At 37.7% G+C, this 23,018-nt stretch overlaps 2 protein-coding genes and 1 long non-coding RNA gene across 4 annotated transcripts; 1 reads left to right on the top strand and 2 right to left on the bottom strand.

Annotated features, from left to right (window-relative positions):
* Positions 1 to 944: 944 nt before the first annotated feature.
* LOC136258344 (protein madd-4-like) lies at positions 945 to 2,434 on the bottom strand. The gene is made up of 6 exons (XM_066051663.1): positions 2,352 to 2,434; positions 2,232 to 2,305; positions 2,093 to 2,144; positions 1,592 to 1,789; positions 1,287 to 1,454; positions 945 to 1,175 (listed from the first exon to the last, which is right to left on the bottom strand). The coding sequence occupies exons 1-6, from the start codon at positions 2,406 to 2,408 to the stop codon at positions 945 to 947; spliced, it is 780 nt and encodes a 259-aa protein (XP_065907735.1). The 5' UTR covers positions 2,409 to 2,434.
* Positions 2,435 to 14,900: 12,466 nt separating this feature from the next.
* LOC136258194 (uncharacterized) lies at positions 14,901 to 17,510 on the top strand. Of its 2 annotated transcripts, none has more exons than XM_066051518.1 (2): positions 14,901 to 14,973; positions 15,730 to 17,510. In XM_066051518.1, exons 1-2 carry the CDS (start codon positions 14,922 to 14,924, stop codon positions 17,082 to 17,084), a joined length of 1,407 nt encoding a protein of 468 aa, XP_065907590.1. In that variant the 5' UTR covers positions 14,901 to 14,921; the 3' UTR covers positions 17,085 to 17,510. The 2 variants fall into 2 exon arrangements, with proteins under 2 accessions (XP_065907590.1, XP_065907591.1); XM_066051519.1 differs by lacking the exon at positions 14,901 to 14,973 and adding an exon at positions 15,075 to 15,144.
* LOC136258195 (uncharacterized) lies at positions 17,146 to 19,795 on the bottom strand. The gene is made up of 2 exons (XR_010702613.1): positions 18,893 to 19,795; positions 17,146 to 18,834 (listed from the first exon to the last, which is right to left on the bottom strand). It is a non-coding gene; the product is annotated as an uncharacterized lncRNA (long non-coding RNA).
* Between the last annotated feature and the right edge of the window lie 3,223 nt (positions 19,796 to 23,018).

Raw genomic sequence — 23,018 nt, forward strand, 5'->3', positions numbered from 1 at the left:
ATAACTGCTCTATTACAGTAGTGACTGTTGTATTAGGGTAATTGATAATATTAAAATTTTAAAATGTTTTTTTTAATGCTATGTTAAGGTTATTTATATACAGTTTCAGAGATACAGACTTTTCAGACTTATGGACCACCCCTGGTCCCAAGGGGTTCGGATAACTGAGGTTCCACTGTTTTATTAACTCATATACTGTACACAAATACTAATTGTTGTGTTCTAAAACTACATGGTCATTTTATAACAATGCATTATCACAGTTAATAAAATTGTCTGTTTGACTCATTTGTGATTAATGCTGTTAAACACAATCTTCTTTACAGCACTTCTTTTCACACAGATTGTATCGTTGTAATGGAGTGAATTGAGATTGTGGCAGTAAAATTTTACATTTGTCACAGCATTTTTTGGGGCATGACCCTAAACTGTCCAGATGACAATATTCTTCTTTGCATACTTCTAAAACTGGGCATTCAGGACCACATCTTTGTATTATACTGGGTTTTCCTATTGGGCATCTTTCAGCAGGTAGTGTTTCATTTCCCAGTTTGCATTCTATCCTTCTTCTTTGTAAGCCATCACAAAGAGCATTACACTGTGAAAACAAGTACATAGCTATATATGTGTGTGTGTGTGTGTATGTGCGTGTGGTGTGTGTGCATGTGTGTGTGTGTGTGTGTGCGTGCGTGCGTGTGTGCGTGTGTGTGTGTGTGTGCGTGTGTGACTCTGTGTGTGTGACTCTGTGTGTGTGTATTTACCTGACTCCATTCTAGTCCCTTCCACTCTGGTAGACATCCTTCACTCTTGTAGCAATCTTGTACAAATGGTGGTTTTGTGGCTGGATCACACTTAATGTAGTGATATTCAGATGATGTCTTTCCTTCATAAACACAATATATATTTCTGTATTGTTTACCACGTTCATTGCATACAGCTACACACTACATAAGAAGAAATACATTTGTCATTGTACAATATTCAACTAGTGATATACTTACTTTAGACCAGCCTAATGCAATCCACGTTCCTTCACAGTGAGGTCCTTGGCAAGTTCTATTCTTTTCAAGCTGATAATGGATATTTTGTAGACAAATATTGTAATCCACTATCTTTCCATAGTTTGCACAGCTCACGTTCCTGGTCTGGAAACCTTTACCACATCTCACAGAGCACTATACAGATAAGTATTATATAGTTTATCAGTGTGTGTGTATGTAGTGAGCATAGTATTGTGCTGATTACATCATTCTATGGTATGTATACATACAGTCAAAAAAACTTACACTGGTCCAACTAGACTCGACCCACATATGTTCATAATGACAGCCATCTCCAGTGCATGTACTTTTATCTTTGTGCTCTGTCAACATACTACAATCAAGTTTGCTTATTGGCTTTCCACTGCCATCTGTACAAATTGCATTACTTCCTTTCTCACACTCGGCAGAGCACTAAAGATAAGAAAAATGTGGTTTTCACGGCATGGAGAGATACGTATTAGTGCAGCATACACTGCGCAATGCAATCTCCTTCAAGCCGACAGTTGTCACAATTAGCGTGATATTTTGTGCAAAAATATTTAACTTACCACACAATCGCCATCGACACATACACCACCATTCAGACAAGGTGTTCCATCTACCACTAAACCTTTCTTTACAGGATGTTGTCCTGATGAACTACACATTAGTTTACAGGGATCACTTTCATTAATGAATGATATCATCTTCTCTCCAAACGTGTTGCATTGCTCACTTCTAAAGTCACCATCACCACCTGCACATTTCTGCATACAAATCAAAAATTATATTTTATCATACAAGCAGTACATCTTAAAGGCTGTACATAGGATGTGTCCATCAACCAACACTATATTAGTACCTAATTTGGTTTTGTTTGTTTGGTAATTGCAATCATGCATCTGTAAAGAAACCTACAGACATGTAAACAATTTCTAGCAAGTATTCAATTATGGTATGACTGAATTAACAAACTGTTATGAACGTTGTTGTTATAACTGCAAGTAACAGTTAACCTTGAATTAATGATTAATTATTATGAAGGTACAAAGTACTTTACAAAACTTTACCTTCACATTGCAAACTTTAAATTCCCTCTTTGTTCCATCACAGCTAGCATTTCTAAGAGTAGAATGATATGTTGCAGTAATATAGTTTACCACAAGCATTGCCACACATCTAATGTGTTTTGCATTGATGTCAGCTTACTGGATTGGAATGGATCTCTGCATGATTCCTACACCACAGGTACGGGAACAAGCACTCCACTCGCTACCTAATGTCTAGAAGAGGAACAAGTTATGCATTTCCAATCACAATGTTGCTTACCATGCCAAGGAAAGTGATCAGAATGCTAAAAATTAGCAGCTGTTTGCAATACTCCATTTTCTTTGTGCACACTTGAACTTGCAGAAGATATTGTGTTGAAATGGTGTCATGGCTAAGTGTTCACGTATTTATACTGTCACAAACAGGAAATCTAGTAAACATTGCATGGTTAGTCAAGATTCATGGACTATTTTACAAGTACGTCAAATTACGTACTAAACCGCAATACTGTTGTGGTATGGTTTACTTACACTCTTTCAAGTGCAGTACCTTATATAGTTCACAGCAAAAATAGTGTTCTAATACTACATATTCTAATCCCGTCTTTATTCAGTATTGGAACAACTATTTAAAAAAACTTATAACGAGACAAAACAAACCTCAAATCTATAAATTACTCTAATGTTATTCACTATTGGGGCTGTGGTCTGTTTTTGTTTGAGCCAAGGTAGAATATTTGGACTATTAGTTCCAACACCTAAACATAGACGGAATAAATACAGTCAGTATTTGCGTATGAATTATGCTGTGGTTGTACTGAAATTATACGATTGTCCATTCGATTGTCCATACCACATAAGCTATAAAGCCTGATCCAGCTGAGCAGCCCAGATATTATGAAGATTGAAGAAATTACTTTTTAGTGTTAGACAGTGTATTCAGAATCCATACAGATGTCTGTATTTTATCTATGTATTTTAGTGAAAGGTATGTATACACACCATGGCCAGACATAGACAGTCAGTAGTGGGCCTGGGAAAATACATATAAGTGTCTAACTAGACACCTTTTAATGAACTATTATACTCATTATATGCACTGAAAGCAATTGTCCCAATTAAGGTAAAGCAAGTTCACATCACTACCAAAGAAGTACAGTAATCCATAAAATGCCCATGACTTTTCCATGAAAAGTTAAATCACCCCCATGGAATTTATGTACCATGAAAGTCATTTCATGGTATGCCATGGGTTGTTTCATGGCCATGAAATGCCTAAAATATGTACATCAGAATTTCATAACATTTTCATGCACTGTAGCTATACAGCTCAGGTTTCATGGGTACAGTACCAATGAAAAGTTTAAATTAAAACCATGGGGATTTTAATAAGTATTCCGTGGTTCATGGCAATTTCATATGCTATATCTGGTAGTGCATGAATCCTTCCTCCTCCTTAACAACTACCAAGAACTTCAAAAAGTTCTATATGATTTTTCCTATTTACTTACTGTATTACTAAAATTTTTGATGTTGCTAGTTGAAGAATGTAGCAGTTAGTTATAGTTAGTTTACTGAGAAAACTGATGTTGTGGAATATGTGTATAGCAGTGTACATGTATGTTTGAATGACAGGATACTATCTTTTAAAGAGAATCATTCTAAAAGGAAATTAAAATTCATATTTGTACATTGTGTGTACACTTTAATTACAAACAGGATATATAAACACAGACATTCAATGTTTAAAATCTCTGACATGTACTTTGGCATAATAGTTCCTCATCCAAACATTGTTACCATTCAAATGGTATTGCTATGCTTGATCACTGACCATAGCTTTCCAAGACAGACACCACAAAGTGTTCAACAATTACTAGTTTAGAGAGCAATGCCATAAAAAGATAGCTACACTACTCAGAATCATTGCTTATATACTCTAAGACCAGCTATTTCTTTATATAAAAAATAAATGTTATGGACAACTGATGTTACAATATAATGCTACATCTTGTTTTGAGTGAAAGTATTACACAACATATGTACAAAGATAAAATTGTGAATGTTGCCAGCTACAGTATGTACAAAACATGACCAGTATACAGTAGAATCTCTCCATAACAAACACCAGATACAGGACGTGTATTTAGACCTATTTTGCTAGTTTTTCTCTTGTATAAGGGCCAAACTCAAGATATTTGTTCTTGTAATGGAGGTTTGTTTACTCTGTACTAGAGAGGTATACTTATAGCTTTATGGTAGTGAATAGTTGAAATGCATTGACCACATCAACCTAACCCATTACAATTATATTGATCCTGATTTAAGTTGTTACATGTATAGTGGGGCCAATGTAATCCACGTGTAATTTGTGACATGTAGTAACAATGCAAATTATTGTAACACCTGCTATCTAGTGTACGCAACCTAGCAACAACTATACTAGCTAAATATACTGCATATAAAATAATAATTAATTTCAGACATAATACCATACCTGTTTCACTGCCCATACAAAGTCTCAATAGTAGCAGTGAAATTTATCCCGTATTTCACTGGTAGCAGTGAAAAAGTTGTAATTGCAATTTCATTGGCTAGAATTTATGTTAACAATGTAGCGCCAATTAGTGTTTACGCGTGTTTAGTACATAGTGACAAATTGCGTACATAGCAACGCTAATGCACAGCATGCGTATATGCAGCGAGTATGGTATTAACTGGGAATAGCATGGGTAGCAGTGAAATTTGGGATAAATACCACGAGTGTTGTATTGGAAATTTACCATTTTCAATACAACAAGAGTGGTATTTATCCCAAAATTTCACAGCTACCCATGCTATTACTAGTACTAATTAAACCTGTAGTCATGGTTACTTGTTGAGTAAAGTAAGCATGCACGAAACATATGCATGGTACCATTATCTAAATGACCATGTACCTACATACATAGCGTGTATTATACACTGTACATTGTGTGATGTCTGTTTTGATTAGTTTGATTAGGTCATTTTTCTCTGCTGCTACATGTGGTACTAAGTGATGGCATCCAAGGCATTTTGATTGTGTGTGTGTGCGCGGGTACTGGTATTATGATTTAGCACCTGTTTCATGATATAGACACCTCATCTTGAAACCATCCTGTAGTTACACAGTGTGGGAGGCTCATCAGAATCTATCCTGATTGACAATGTTTTCACCTGACGGGTATTCGCAAACTAGAAATCACTATATATGTATAGCTAACAGCTGCAAACATCAGACTCATACAGATAGATCACAGGTCTATTATTTTAATGTACCTATAATTGGTAGATGGCAGAGTGGATGGTGTACGCAGTAGAGAGTGCCTTAAATGTACCTATCATATGCACAAATACAATAGTTCTTAGATGAAATACATTTGGTGTGGGTGTAGAAGATAAACCAACTTTAGACATGTACCAACCTGTTTACTGTATATATTCTATATAATTATCATATCTGGTGAATTTAAATCAATAATTCAACATGCAGCTGGGTGTATGATACGTCTATTTGTTTTTATGAGTTACTGTGCTGATACAAAGTTGCAATCTTGTATGACGTATTTGTGTCAATGTCAACAGTTATATATCATAAAAAGGTTTGTGGGCAACATGTGTCCACAGGTCACTGAAGATGTACTGGTACACAAGCTTATGACTTCATCTAGTGATTTCCTCAGTTATTCATTCCCCAATGTAGTGTACTGTAAAAGAATTTACTTTAACTTTATTCTTAATTACTAGGCAGACAGCACAGCTGGTTTGCCTAGGATGTTAAATCAACAATAGTGCAGTGCATGTTAAAAATATGGATGCTACAATTTACAATTACTTACTTGTTCAGTGTTGTTACGTATGCTTTTCAGCTTGTGTACAGTGTACTGTGATTAGGAAATATTAAATAATAGAGCTCAGTGTGGTCACTGTGGTGGAATGGTGGTATGTATAGCTAGACTAGTATTAGCCATGCTGTGTATGCCTACAGGTGTAACCATTAATTGGTTTCCCAAATATTATACAGTAAATTCTTTATCATATGTCCTAATAACTTTTGTACACTTGCAGATATCATCACAAAAAATTTTTAGCAGCACTTCTCTACACAATTATGCACCAGGATAGTAATATCAACAGGATGGCCACTGACTGATCTAATTAGATTTGTGATGTGATTTAAAGTTGCATAATGGGTAAATCAATGTGTGAAATTTTATGCACACTGCTTATTTACAACTTTAGAATTTTGCTACAAAGCTACATCATTTAGGCACAAGCAAAAAAATACTATTGTATGATGGATGAAATGCTGTCATGACATAGATGTGGGAATATACATAGATGGCTTGTTATAATAAGGAATTCTGTATTTCTAAAGTGGGCTTAGAGGTTATTGATCCAATAAAAACGTATAGCTGCATTTCCTTTCATCTAAAAATTATCAACTAAAAGTACAAAAAAAATGTATGGCAGAAACTATTTGTGCCAAAACCAAGGTATAAACACATGATAATTAAACCTTTTACATACACCTTCCTATTGTATCTTAGCAATGTGTAGCTGCTCAAATTGTATAGTGCATGCTACCCAGTGTGTTGCCACGCTGATTAATATGTTAAGTACATATTACTACTACACTGTACACTAAAAACAGTCAAGCTGTATTTCACCATTTAATATTGAAACACTGTGGTAGACATCACAAAAATATAATAAAAATGTGTAACATACATAACTTTAAAAGCATGTACTGTAACATGCATAAGCAAACTAAAATTTAAAATAATAAAATGCATTGGCATTTTATTCTATTTATAGAACTTTGCGTGGGTGAGATCAAAGGAAAAAGTGCACTTTAAAGTTCATAAAGTATATTCTCAGCCGGCCAACAGTGCTTCATCAACCACAAAGAGTACTTTATTGTACCGCAAAGAGTGCACTCTTTGTGGGCAATAAAGCACAGTTTCCGACGCTAATGGCCTGCGGGGTTCACGCCAGTATGACTAATCACCCAAGCCCGTGAAGGCTGATAGCCTCGCCGCGCTGAGTGATCAATCACCCCAGCCAATACAAGTTTTACCACTGGATTGCTTTTATAGACATACCTAAATGCTTCAATGATGGGTGGGAGAAGGTAACGTTGCTGTTACGTTTGTTAATGTAAACGGACAAGTCCTGTAGATATCACGAATAGAATCAATTGTGGGTTGCGAGCAAAACCTGCCAAAATACGCGATGAACGTCTACCATGCCAAACTATGGTGAACTACGAGTGAGTTACTTTGTTAAACTAATTTGTGTGCATTCAGGCTGCTAATAATTCATACAATGCGTGTTAATTGCGAGTCCTAGTGTATGGTGAAGCTACACGACTAAAACGTTCCGTAAATCATTTAAAGCATAACTTGCTCGTGCTATATGAAAAATAAAGCACTCGGCGCTTGGCCTCGATGCTAATAAAGCACTCGGCTTCGCCTGGTGCTTTATTAGCATCTCGGCCGCGCGTCTCGTGCTTTATTTTTCATATAGCACTCGCGGCTATGCTTTAACATATATTACTTAAAGAGATTCTTTTGCACCACTGATCACCGGCTCTTTCACATTATCATATGTGACAAACTCAAGAGTCTCAACAAACTGATCATCTTTTTGTCAGGGATTGATCATCAACATCACCACCAACAAGATCATTCATTTTACTACAGATCAGCCTATCATCATCAACATTGTCATTGATGGATGGATCATCATCAACAATAATATCGTCACTGAGTTCTACAGCTTTGTGTTCTGGAGAACAACACCTCCACTCACAGAATAGTGAGTACCCATAGCTGTACCAGTAGCCAATACTGAACACTGGCTCATCTGCACCTCCTTCAGGTGCCACTGCCACATTGTTCATGACTAGACCAGTTAAAATGATCACCAATCCTCCAATGTAGAATATTGAGAACTGCACATGGAAAAGAAAGTCATATAAATACCTGTACATATATATAATACATGCTACTGTAGTATATAAATTTACTGGTAAAGTGAGTAGCAAAATGTATAAATATTTATCATACAAAACTCCTCACCAGTGCATGTTGTTGCATGGAGTTATACAGTAGTGGCAAAGTGTACATGTTTTCGTACAATAATGTTCACTACTATTGATGTTGTAGATTTGAACTACATACATTATGGTAACAGTATATTATGTTTTACTCAAGATACGCACTAATGGCATACAATTTTGGTGGTAGTAAATTATCTATTGTGGGACATTAGATTAGGTGATTTTTTCTCAAAATACTGAGCTTGATATTAAGGTTCTTCACACTTGCTCACATTTATGTAAAAGTATGATACCCATATGTGACTGGATATTCAAAAACCCATGCATGCATTTTTTGAATTCCTGATTATCATAATCTACATACTTAGCCAAGTGCATGTTCTGGCAAAGTTTCAACCTCATAACTTAGGGAGTTACAGTCCTACAAAGTAGCAACAACAGAAAGACTGATTTGTGCATCAAGTATAGGGAAAATAAACTGCAGGCGTTTACTAAAATGGTTGCAACTTATGAGTAAAATGACATTATGGAGTTGAAATTTTCACTATCGTGTTCACCATGAGTAGGGAAATCAATTACTGGGTCCTTGTATCACCTTTCTTTACTACATACAAAGGAAAAATTAGTAAAGAAAACTTGATCATGTGCTATCGTTTCAATGTGACACAAAACAATGACCATAACTTCTGTATCCTTGAGTATACTTTATCTTTATCATTGTTACTGAGCAGACAGCTCAGCTGATATGCTCAGGAAAAGAAAAGAAGGAAATCACAAAATGAATTTAGCTACGTAGTTACAAAAATTACAGTTATCAAGTTCCATACTATGTTTGCAGTTCTGCTGAAAAAGAGTCAATTTTGTTGCACTCAATTATGGTAGATGGTAAGTTGTTCCAATCCTTAATTGATCTGGAGAAAAAACTCCTTTGGTGTGAATAGGTGGATGAGTTTGGTAGAATGAAATGATGAGAGTGATATAGTCTGGTGGATTTTTTCATTGACCACAAGATCCACTAGTTTGGTGGATCTTATACTGCAATTTGTGGGGCTGTATAACTCCAAAGTTATGGGCATATGAGGCAGAAACTTTGCCAGATCATACACTTGCCTAAGTGGATTATAAATATTTAATAATAATCAAGAATTTGAAAATGCGTGATTATGTCAGGTTTCGCAGATATATCAGTATATCACATATCAGTCCATGAATTCAATATAATTATGTGACCGGATCTGCAAAATCCGATACAATCGCACAAGCCAAGAAAGGGCCTAACAATAAATCTCTATATATCATCTTATTTTCCTACTCAAAAAGGCACTTGAAAATCTTTGTTCATTAGCAACAACAGAAAAATCAATTTGTACAGCAAGTGTAGGGAAAATAAATTACAGGTGCTTACTAAAATGGTTGTAACTTGTGAATGCAGTGACATACAGAGTTGAAACTTGTACCATTGTATTCACCCTAAATAGGGAAATCAATTGCTGGGTAAGTTTTCCTTGTATCTTCTTTCTTCACTACATACAGTACAAAGGCGAATTCAGTGAAGAAAGATTAATTGTGTATTACACTTCGACTGGATATACATAACTTACATATCCTTTGTCTAATGCAATGAAACAATAAAAATTGAACTCTTCTTGAGTAGACAAATAAAATGATACCCAATTTTTAATTGTTAGACCCTTTCTTCACTAAGAACAAGCATTCAAAAAAAATCACAGAACCGTTTAATATATCCAAGTATGTCACCCATTGTAATCAATGCTTTATACTGTAAAATTTAGGCTTGTATGATTATGTCAGTTTTAGCAGACATTAAGTATCAAGCTTTGTTTTCAGCATACTGTGTAAAATGAAAAACATAACTGACACAATAGGGCAAATATGCTGCTATTTTATGGATAACATCAAATAACACGTGGTAGCCAAACTTCAATAAACCCCAATAGACAGAATAAGTCATTAAAACATCCAATCCGATATGTGTGTGACTCTGTGTATACATGATAGTAGAACTTGTAAGTAGAGCTACTAAAACACTGCTGTGAGTGATATAAGTCAAACATAGCACATAAAAAGTGGGAGAGAGACAAAAATAGTACAAGGTGTTATATTTTGTCTTGAGACCACTTTTTGAGTGCTATATGTGACATATAGCACAAGCCTAGGCAGTGCTTTAACTGTTAAAGAGAACCGTCACACACTAAACAATTAGAAACTCATGGAGTGCTCCTGAAATTAAACACCTTCGGTAAAATAGGCATTTTGTCTTTGTTGTCCCTGCATTATAATATTGTTCTAGACTTGGATGAGTCTGGTACCTTTTGTAATGGCAAAAGGTTTTCAATTGTGTTACTAATAAGCATATTCCATGACATCATCTGTTTATGTCAGCAAAACTTAACAAGAATGTTCACTGCTGCTAACCACAAGTTAGCATCATCGAAGTCTTCAAGTATGTCTAAATCAAATCCAGTGGTTCTAATCACACAGGTTGGATTGGCTGGTCAGCCAACACAGTACAGGCTATTAGCCTAGACTGGCTTGGTTGGTTGGTTGCATTGGCCATAATGGGTGATTAATCACTCGAAGCAGGCTATAAGCCTGCAAATAGGTTTGGAAGTTCTATAACTACCTGGTATAGAACTGTGCACTACCCAATATAAAAGAGTTGTGTTCTGTATGGTTATTATTTATAAGAACTGTTTTTGTACTTTGATCCTCCATGTAAGGTTCTTTATAGTATTACAAATACGTATAAGTGAAGACTAGGAATTTTAAGTTTGATTAGGGATCATAGAAAAAAAAAGTAGTAGGGAAACAAGGAATGTTGCCTACATCTGCAAATATACTAATGGACATTTAATCCCTAATTCAGCTACTTTTTTCTATGATTCCTAATCAAACTTAACATTCCTATTACTTGTTTGTTTACTATTTTATAACATGATTATGACTGGTGAACCCACACTTACCACATCAAAAGAAAGGATGGCACCAGAGTTAATATTTTCATCTGAACACGTGCCCCAGCTATCAATTACTGACTCAAAAGTGAAGTGGCCATTACACTTTGCTTTCAGCTATGTTCAGCCTGTTTCAAATGACGAACACTTGGAGAAGTGCCTCTGCAATCAATCTGTTTACCATGGAAAATATGAATGATTCCCATTTACAAATGTAGGGAAGCCATTCCACTACCTTGGGCTGTCAGCAAACAATGGGACACAAAGGAGGACAAAGGTAAGTCCATGATGCATGTATTGTACTGGGACACAAGGAGGACAATGGTAAATCTATTATGCGTGTATTGTATATGTACTGCGGTATGCAAAAAGGCAATTCTCGGGATGAAGAGACATAAAACTATGAAAAAATCAAGCTTGTAGCCTTAGCCGTTAGGGAGTTATATGCTATCCTGAAAGTATCAGGCAAGCTGGCAGGCAACCAGGCTGGCAGGTATCCAGGCAGGCAGGCAGGCAGGCAGGCAGGCAGGCAGGCAGGCAGGCAGGCAGGCAGGCAGGCAAGGCAGTTAGTTGGTCCATTGAATTTTTAAAAAAATTTGTAACAATCAATTGGAAGCATTTAGTGTCGCACTTATGGGCTTGGTTACACCTAACCAATACTGCCAAGGTTCCAGGATGGGCTGGATGGCATTGTGATACTGGCTTTTGGATGATATTTTTGGCCACAAAAACCCAAACCTCCTAATATTACAGAACTGTCATATCCCAGACATCATTTCACTACAAATATGTATGCATGCCTATGCTTGTATTGGTCTACAGAGTTGGGACCAACTTAAACTGCTCACTGTGAAATTTGCAAATCCACCAAGGTTAAGTTTTAGCCCTACATTTACCTTGTACATACAAGTATAATTAAGGCATTTTAAACAAAGGAATGATAGTGGTCTTGTTTACGTCTATTGCATCATATAAAATGTGCATGGCACACATGTCCTGATATTTGAACTCTTCATGAGCAGGCAAATAAGATGGTGTATAGTTTTAGTCCATTTGAGACTTACTTTCCTGAGTAATGGTTTAGCATAATTTTATTTTGTCTTCATTGTTTCACTTATTTATTTAAAAGTATGGTTGAGCAAACTGTGTGGTTTTTCTATGATGGCCACATGATATGCTCACATAGCAACATTATAGTTAACACTGTACAGTGCTCCCTCAATTATTCAACCTATAATTACCCAAACACTCAGTTATACGAGTAGTAGAAATTACTGTTCTATTAGAGTATTTTGTCTAAGGTGTGCATTCTATTAGAGTAATTAAACAGGGCTCTGTATACAAATGAATGGGCTTTGATTATTCAAACTGTTTGATTATCTGAACACGTCCTGCCACCAAGGAGGTCAGGGAGCACTGTATAAAGTATACATGTCTGTATGTAATGACATAGAGACGATATACAGCAGTTTTGCATGGACAGTGAATACATATGTACACGATGTACTGCACAGTATGTAACATGTGACATGCACACATACAAATACATACTTACATACATACCTTATCACCAAAAGGAAGACTGCAAACAGGACACTATAAGCAATGGAGGTTAAAATAGACAAGCTGGTGATCACAGCTGAGGATATTATTATTGAGATGGGGAAAGCAACATAGAAGATTGTGTTACAAGCATGATGGCCAAGGAAGTATAGCACTACAAAAAAAATTGATGACATGACCACAATAGTATACAAGATGGTAGCACTACGAGGGAACTTTCAAGCAAAATGGCAACCAAAAGATGCTGTTGTTATAGGTAATTATAGAAATACTTTACAACACAAAACACACCTTCATAGAAGAGGCTTACTTACAGGGTACCTAACATCAAATCTAGTGGTAAAAGTAAACTGCTACAAAAACGCCAATATTAATTTTGGATTTTAAAGTGCCTGCCTACCTGCCTGCCAAACCACATTTGAGTGGCTAGAGGCTAAACAACACATCATGCAGCCTCTATGTAGGAGAACTTTTATTATATACTTGTAAACACATTTGGTAGCAATATATGTGACCGGATCTTGGAAAGCTAACCTTTTGGATCATAGGCGGTGGAGATGGGGGGGGGCATGGTCCCCCACTTTTTTGGGACACTGTTTGCAAGAAAAGATCGAGATACTCTTATAGAACAGTCAGGATCTGGATACTCTAATAGAGCAGTCACAGTATTCAGAGAAGCAGTGTAGCAAATTACTTAATTACGTATGTGTGGTTATAAATAAGGACATACAATTGGTGGAGAGCAGCTATTGTCAGCAGGCTGTGACCTTATAGCTGGCCTGGCCCCTCATTCTTTGGCTTGTTCCACCACCCCTATTTTGGACACAAGCAGAAAAAAATTTCAACAATTTTTAATTGATTTTTTTGTACATTCTGATAAAGCAACTATTAAACCTTCTTGCTGTGAAGTTTCATACCCATAGCTTCTTTTTCCTAGGAGATATGAATCCCAAGGGCGCTGTTCCTAATCCTAAGCAGAGGCGGATCCAGAGCTTGGACAGGGGAGGGGTACAAAGAGGGTAAGTTGTAGGTGGTTGGGGAGAAGCAGCAAATAATCACCTCTTAGTAGCGTCTCACTGTTCATTTTTGCCATTTTGGCCTTTTCAGATGGTTGTAAAGTCTTAAAAGCTGTTTAAAACGCTCTGAATGTCTTAAACAACAGCAACACGATAATTATTTTTAGATGCGCCTAGTGCGGACGAAGGTACTGGGTGACAATCTTACAGTTAGTTTGACTTTCGTTCTCTTTGGTTTCAGGTGATTTGTAATAAATGTTAGTAAAATGTGCATATTGATAGACTGATCTTGGCCTGACATGAAGTTTAGTAGTTATTTTAATCAGAAGTCTGGCTCTACAAGGGGGGGGGGGGGGGGGGGGGGGGGGGGGGCATTTGCCCCAAATGCCCCATCCTGGATCCGTGGCACTGTTCCTAATCCTAGGGGCGTTTTCTAATCCTAGGGGTGCTGTTATTAATCCTTTGTCAACAATATCAACAGTGATTATTGAAGATTAGTCACGAAACCGGTAAACGGTTACCGGTTTCCGGTTAAACAGTTATGCTTTAAAGGAACCGGTTAGATGCTTTAAACCGGTTAGATGCTTTAAACCGGTAAACGGTTACTGGTTTCCGGTTTCCTACCGAAATTGTCAATTAATCCTTAGTCAACACTATCAACACTTTCCTTGCATGTCATTGAGCAGCATAGCTATTTAGATGTAAAAAAGAGCATTTGCATATCCATGGTAACCGTAAATGACGTTGACTGACACACACCTGCCGCCATATTGCTGTACCACCTGTTGCCGCACTGTGTCACGAAACACGTGGACAGTACAGTCAATTGCAGAATTCTTGAAAAAAGTATGCCGTACCGTGAGTGCTTCCGTAAGGCTCCCTGTGAGTAAATTTTATTGTCCTTGCCACGGATTCAACAGCAACTGAACCACACTAATCTTTTTCCTCAATCCGGGTGATCCGGCGTCACTACAAATAGTTTTCCAGCCCACGGAATGTTTACGGCACGGGAAGAGGAATTTCAACAATTCTGCAATCGACTGTAGTTAGTGAGTGGCGTATCTCGTGGTTTACTGTTTATTCAAGGTTTTACGGCTTATTCAAGGATTAATTGTTTGTTTATTTTTTGCTTAAATCAAGGTCAGCAAATGTTGGAGATTACTAGAGAGCGAAGGAGGGCCTGGCTGAAAGCTATTTCGAGAGAGGATTTAATGGAGGAGAAGCTAGCAAATGTCTGGGTTTGCGAGTGTCATTTTGTGGCTAGTGAGTACAGTATCTATAGACGGGTTGCCTTTTTAAGGCGTGGTCGTTTTACCGTAAATTTTCCACATACTTCCGAGTTCGCTAAGTCAAAAATGTATTACGGCTATTGGAGAAAATGAACGTTTCGGTGAACTTTAGCAAGCAAGAGTTAGCCAGCCTTCAGAACAAAAAGTATGTTATAGAGAAAGGTTCGAGCTATAACATATCCAGCGTGTAAGGTGAAGGCTGAACGAGAAGATGATTTTCTCTCAATCTCGGGTTTTTGGAAAGCGATAAAACTCGCTGAAAACATTCTTTGTAAGACTTTGCTACTACTTAGAATGATAGACTGGATGATTTTAACTCATCTTGTACCTTTGAAGAACCAAAAACGTTTGTCAAACTATTTTAAAAAATGGGTTTTTTGTTGACTTCTTGACCAACATTGTAATCATGCGTAAAACGGAAAGTCGCGTTTTCTTGCGTTACACAAGGGACACGCCCTAAATAGGCAACCCGTCTATTGAAAGTGCATGCATTGATATGCATTGATTATATACAAAATATTTATAGTGTATTATTTGTTATACTTGTACACTGTATGCGTATTGGTTTTCAGTCCAGCTTATACATTTCCTGAGTAGCTAGGAAATTTATAATCCATGATTCAGTTTTTTTTTTTTTTTTTTAACCATCATTAACAATTGTGATGAAAAGATGTACAAATCATTGATACTCATGAGTTTAACATTTGTCACACCATCAAATGCTCTGTAGGGAAGCCTGCTGACACAATGGATAAGCATAATGTTGATTGGTTCCCCACACTGGAACTTGGACACAGCAAGCTAGATGTGGCAGTAGTACATGCAGCTAGTGAAAGAGCCTCAGAAAGAGAAGCACGAGCCAAAGAGAGGAACAAAAGAGTTTTTGAGGTGAATTCAAATATTAGTACATCAGGCAGTACCTCAGCCTCTACCTTGGCAACTACCTCTAGTACCTCAACTACAACAACTAGTAACTCAACCAGTACCTCTACAATAACCACTATGTCAACCATAATGTCTACAACAAACAGTACCTTGATCACTAACCCAACCTTTATTTTGACAAACGGTACCTTGACTTCAACCAGTACAACAACAGGACAGTCCAGTCAGTTGTCACTTAATTCAAACAGTGGGCTGATAGACCATGCAATACAGACAGCTGATGGTGAAACTCAAACTCCAAGGCCACCTAAAATGTGTAACAAAGCCGTACAGACGGATGACGATAATTTTTTCTGTGAGAACAACATTATGTCTGATGATGCCAAGGTACAATACTACACTGGGTTAGCTACTAGCCTTCTCCTGTTAAAAACATTTGAGCTAGTGATGGGCTCCTTTGCACTAGGTGATAAACGTTCATACTATTGGAGGTCGTTCATGATAGTGCTCATGAAATTGAGGCTTAACTTGGGATTACAAGACATTGCTTACCGGTTAGGAATTTGTACATCAACTGTCAGTAGGCGGCGTTTCCATGAAATGTTGGATATAATGTCTTGTCGTTTGGAGTGGCTCATCAAGTGGCCTGAAAGAGAGGAATTATGGAAGACTATGCCCAGCTGTTTTCGAGCAACATATGGCACTAAGGTTGTTGCAGTAATTGATTGTTTCGAGATTAAAATTGAAACCCCTAGTCATCTAGTGGCAAAATCATCCACTTGGTCTCAATACAAGCATGCAAATACAGCAAAAGTGTTCATTGCAATGTGTCCACAAGGTGTAACAAGCTTCATTTCACCTGCCTGGGGTGGAAGGGTCAGTGACAAACTTTTGACAGTCAACTCTGGATTTTTAAACAAATTACTTCCAGGAGATTGTGTTCTTGCGGACCGGGGATTTGATATTGCTGAAGATGTGGCCAGAATGCAGGAAACACTTCATATACCATCATTTATAAGAGGCTGTTCCCAACTCTCACCCATAGATGTTGAGGCAACAAGGAAGTTAGCGAATGTACGGATACACATAGAACGTGTCATTGGAGCTACCCGTCAGAGGTACTCAATTTTGATGAGTTGTATCCCTATTGATTTTTTAAAGCCCAAACACCTGGCGACAAACCACCAATCGATAAAATAATATTAGTGTGTTCAGCCCTAAACAATCTTTGTGTTTCAGTTGTACCAGTAGAATAGTCATGTAATTGAACAATTATTATTATTATTAATAGATGAACTTTGTCATGTTATTATTTACTTCATTAAAAAACCTATACAAACTTTTAATAGTTAATAATAAACTAACACAAGGTGAAGTCACTGCTTAGTCCGCTGCCGTTTACGGGAAAACTCAGGCATTGTCCTGCAGTTTGGACAATACCACTTACTGGAACGTGGTTTAGGTATCTTGAGACATTCAAGGTGAAACCATGAGCCATGTAAACAATTAGGATTGTCACATCCAACCATTTCACCACCCTTATCTTCCTTACAGTAACAGTATGTATATTCAGCAGATACCACTGAAGCTGCAGCAGTCTGATCAGGCATAACTGCCTTCCGAGAGTACCACTTAGCAAGTAACTCTGGTAAAAGACAAATTTTGAAAACTTTTTCGGCAGCTTTAACATGTTCTATAAAACTTTCATTTAGAAAGATGCGTTCACATGACAAATTGGGGGAAGCATCACTGAATGTAGCTACAACAAAGTCAGCATAATTTGCTGAACAAACAAGCAGTTGTGTCTGAACCTGGTAATAATATCCATGCTTTTCAGAGAGTTTACCATTATTGAGATAGGGTGCTTCATCTGGAGTGCTCTCTCTGATGCAGTATGGGCATTTGATTTCCAGTACCCCACATCCACAGCAGTCACACTGCACCACTCCATCAGGACTGGCACCAATGTATGGATATTCTGTGCTTACTACGAATCCACTATTTCTGTACTGAAAATTTGTATGCATGGGTTTCATCATCTCAATGTATGCCAATCTTGCAACAGCTTCATGTTCACACCCCCATGTGGTTGCTGGCGTTGTGAACTTTTTCAAATGTGGATAACAGATCTGGCTTAGTAATGATTGCGAAGGATGGCTTGGGTCTGTGGCATAAACTGCTTTCATTTTTGATGCAGTAATCCTTCCTGCTCTTTGTTTAAACCAAGCTGGACTCTTGGCTTGCTCTCGAGTGTAAACTTCAATATTCTGTACCTCTTCTGGTGTAACCGATAACTGCAATTCATCACATACTTCCAACAACTCAGTGTAAAGCAATTCTTCATTTTCTGGATTGTACAGATCAAGCAGTGATGGAGGTAGCTGAATAGTATTTGTTGTGGGTTTAAATTCATTAGAAATGGAGGTACTATTGAACAAATTGCCGGTCGGTTGTGAGCAATATCTCTAAGGAAGACCATTTGCTCCTCAGCAGATGACCATTTGCTCCTCAGCAGATGGAGGAACACACAAAAAGGAACTTGTTGACTGACAGGCTGATGAACTAGTGGATGGGTGCTCAGAAACTGGCAATTCTTCTGCTACCTGAAACATATCCTCAAGTGGTGTAATGTCACTTAGATGATGAGCCCCTCTCCTTTTGTTACAGCTGATTCTAGGCTTTGGTTTGGAGAGTGGCAGCTCTGAAATTGGCAAGTATGGAATAGCATCAACAAACTTAAGGTAGGTTCCTTCCACATACAACTAGTTTGTGTGCAAGTTAGTTTTGATCGAGCTGCAGATTCCAGGTAGAAAAGGATTGCTGCTACATGAGAATAAACTTCTCCAAGTCCTGCCATGCAGGTACAATGTCCACAATCAACAGTTCCATCAAGTAGACTCATCACCCATGATTCAAGTGGAGGGTCATTAGCTCGTTGCGAATGTCTCACCTGTAATTGTATTAAACTACTATACTACATAATATGGGTACTTATCTTTCTTACATACCTTGGCAACTGTAACTATTTTACTACCAATTTTCTTTGATCCCAAACAGTTCACAAAGCCACACATAAAGTACTTGTAAGCATCAAAGCTTTTAAAAGCTTTAAACATCTCAGAGGTACAGAAGCTTGTAGTCAAAACAAGATAGTTGAAGATGTCTGTGTTTGTGACCGACGGGATAACTTCCTTACTAAGCTGTGCACTTGGTATACAATAGTAGGCATTCCAGCCCGATTTTTAAATTTGGACTTTTTATATGCTCAACAGATAGAGTATTGATTGCCGATCTCAGAAATATATAGTTTGTTGGGTTGGAATTAACTACTTTGGCATGCACAGTGCTTTAAAACTGAAAAAAAGGTACATTTTTTCTCCGGGGCTCTCCATACATTTTAAAGGGAAAAAAGGCACAATTGAATCAGGAAGCCATGTAGCTATCTGGACTGTCTTGAAACTGCAGTTGCTTCTAGCTGCAAGTTTGTACATATAATGAGAGTAACTTCAGATGTTATCGGATCTCAGCGATCTTTGTATGCTGTGTAATGAGCAAATATGTTTCACCTACTGCACACTTCTCAATACAATGGTGCATACCCACAGGCAAGAGGCTATCTCAAGTAAGTAAAAACACCAAGTTAACAACTTATAAAGGTAAACAACTAAAGTGGAGGTGCCACAAAGATGCAACAATACCTAAGGTGGAGTTGTGGTTTCAATTACAGCATTGTTATGCTGGCTTTGAAGTGGTTTGTATTTTTGAGGCTGATGACACAGCCATCAGAAAACTGCTCTGGAGCTGAAAATCGCTAACCCGAGCAAAGTAACTACGTACTTTAACAGTGACTACCTTCCACCCGACACTACGTTTTTTTAAGTTTTAAAGTATTCTACATACATTACAAGGCTTGAAAAGATTACAAAACAACACAAAACTTACTTATATGAAACGCGCACGACACAACTAAGATTTTCATGATGATCAGCGTGTGGACAAACCCCATAGCGATTTTCATCCTCATTGGAGCTCGGACTACGGAGCAATCCCGAGCAATCCCAAGTTAAACGCGAGTTGTTGTTTTGTGCCAGGGTTCTATTGGGGAATATACGGAGAATTTTTTTTATTAAAAAATCTCGGATACTGGAATGCCTAACAATAGGGATCGCCAACATCCGCTATCTTTGTCAGGTACCTTCGTTTATCACTCACTTTCAATAGCTGTGCGTGCTGACTAAGACAAACCGGCATCACTAGATGAATCCTATCAACAGCCATGCAATAGTAACAGCACTACTATGTATTCGCATTGATTTCATACCATATTTACTATCTAAACAGTCATTACCACTTCGGTTACCTCAATCATAGGACCACGTGTATAACAGGTGGTACAGCAATATGGCGGCGGAGGTGTGTCAGTCAACGTCATTTACGGTTACCATGGATTTGCAAACGCTCCAATTATTATGCCGAGTTACATTATAAAACGTAAGAAAAAACAGGGTTTTCCCACTGTTTTATTACGTATCTGAATGCGTAATTTGGCGATACAAGGCTCTATCCTACCTTTTCTCTTGGTCACTTCACAAACTCCTATATATCACTCAATTCGCCATTGATCAAGGGTTCTGATGAGCCATACCAGATCTCCGTAACTGGAAGTGCTTATACTCGGCGGCAGATACCTGTAACTTCACGATAGGTAGGGTCCGCAATCCGAAAAATCAACTTCTACAAATCAATCCCCCTACCATTGTGGGATGTTCATTGTAGTATCCCATTGCTTGATGCACCATGAAACCGGAGGCACGATTGTTGTCTTGACAGAAATATTGTTTTCAGTATCTCACAAGATGCAAAATTTATTTTTAAAATTTCGTGCTCCACACAAAGGATCGGATGAAACTTGCTACTTAGCCAAATCGTATCCAGAGATGATGTACTTGAAAAGTACGCACAGAAATAAGTAAATGATTTGCTGGGTGCCCAGCACAGGGTTGCTTTCTTTGAAAAACAGACAAAGAGATACGAAGTTTCGAATTCAAACTGCCCTACCACCCAGGGCGAGAGAAGCCAACTCTTCCTCATAGTGTTTTGATACGGTTGGGTGCATAGTCTGTCTATGCTGTTAGTTTGGAAAAGATCTGAGACTTCTCACCATCTGGGTGACGAGCGTCAAAATTTTCTGCAGCATCAAAGAATTATGCCGCGCTTTCTAGCCATTTCCAGCGCTTCTGCAGCCACAGCAACCATCAATTATAAACTAAAACTATGGTAAAAGATGTCCCTGAACGTTTGGTAGCAGCAGTTGTCAATTATTATTTTATCCACGGCTTCCACGCTTCGCTCTAAGGTATGCATCAAGGAGGCAGCAAAATCGTCCAAATTTGACTTCACCTCTCACACTCCACAGCAGCTTCAAATCTTTACTAGATCATTCTACATCACCATTATGCTGCAAAACATCCAAAACCAAACCGAAAAAAGCACAAAATCTTTCATTTTTGATTCGAGCTGGGTGGAGCTCCTGTTGAGCTGCTGGTATACTGCATCATATGAAATCACAAAAACACCAACTGCTACTACTACCAAACGTTTTGATCCATCATTTATCATCATTCTAAACAAAATTAAGTGACCAGTGTGGCATCAGAAGTACTGGAAAGCACTTTGGTACCATTGAGAGAATCCCTTGAAATGACGCACGAAAATTTTGACGTTCTTCACCCAGATGGTGAGAAGTCTCAGATCCTTTCCAGACTAACAGCATAGACAGACTATGCATCCAACCTTATCACATCACTATGAGGAAGAGTTGGCTTTTCTTATCTTGGCTGGTAGGGCAGTTTGAATTCGAAAATTTGTGTTTCGTTTTCTGCTTTTTGAGAGAAAGCAACCCTGTGCCTAGAACCCAGTGAATTATTTGCTTATTACTGTGCGTACTTTTTAACTACATCAACTCTAGATAATATCTAGCTAAGCAGCAAGTTCTATCCTGTTCTTTGTGTGGAGCACGAAATTATAAAAATAGTTTTTGCTTCTCACGAAATATTAAAATCGATATTTCTGTGAAGACAACAATCGTGCCTCCGGTTTCATGGTGTATCTAGCAATGGGATACCACAATGAACATCCCACAATGGTAGGGGGATCGATTTGTAAAACTTGAATTTTCGGATTGCGGACCCTACGATAGGTAATGCCACGCCTAGTAACACAATCTTGGTTGATTAGTAACGATCGAGCACTGAGACCACACCTAAACAATCTATCACGATGACACACCCCGTTACTATTGGCCAAGTTGTACTCATAAAAATAGTGACACACTTCCTGGTAGGTTAAAGGCTGATTTGAGATACTCTAATACAGCATTCACCCTAATAGAACAGTCACACGATGATTATATCAGACCATGTAGTAATTTCACATGCAATTAACTTACAAATTGGGTGATTTGTTCAAGTGCTGGAACGGCTAAAACTTAGCCTTAGAAAATGATACATGGCATTTAATTGCAGAGAATACTTCTAATGTCTTTTAAAGTATTGTAGATGTTAAGAATGGAATTATTAGTGAACAAAATGATTTGTCACCATTAATCACCCACAGAACTCAATACATTACCATAAAAGTTAGTTTGTAATGTACAGGACAGAAAATTGGCTATTTCTCAGGAACACTAAAAGACTGATAAAATTTTAACATAAGATAGATGATCACCCAGTACTTCACATTTAAGCTACAAAACAGAAAATTGACCAATGTGCCAAAAACGTAGGTTTTCCAAGATCAGGTCACATAATTATTAGCTATATGTGACTGAATTCACTAAAAAGGGGTCTTTCACACACATTCAATTATAAACTACACAATTCATACCTTCAGTTAGGAAAAAGCTATAATATTATTGACTTGAAATTTGGTCGGTGGTGAACACAAGTAAAGATTATAAACTGATATTTGTCAGCCCGAACCTGTGAGACAACTACTAATTCAGGGAGTAACAGTTTTGACATCCCAATGGCTTGAAGTCTAGACAAGTGCCTAAAGAGTTTCCTCTGCTTTACCTGATGCAATTAATAGTAGCCATTATGTTATAATGCCACCATTACCACTGTTCCCTTATAC

This window comes from Dysidea avara, chromosome 6 (assembly GCF_963678975.1).
Source record: "Dysidea avara chromosome 6, odDysAvar1.4, whole genome shotgun sequence".
Classification (NCBI taxonomy): Eukaryota; Metazoa; Porifera; class Demospongiae; order Dictyoceratida; family Dysideidae; genus Dysidea; species Dysidea avara.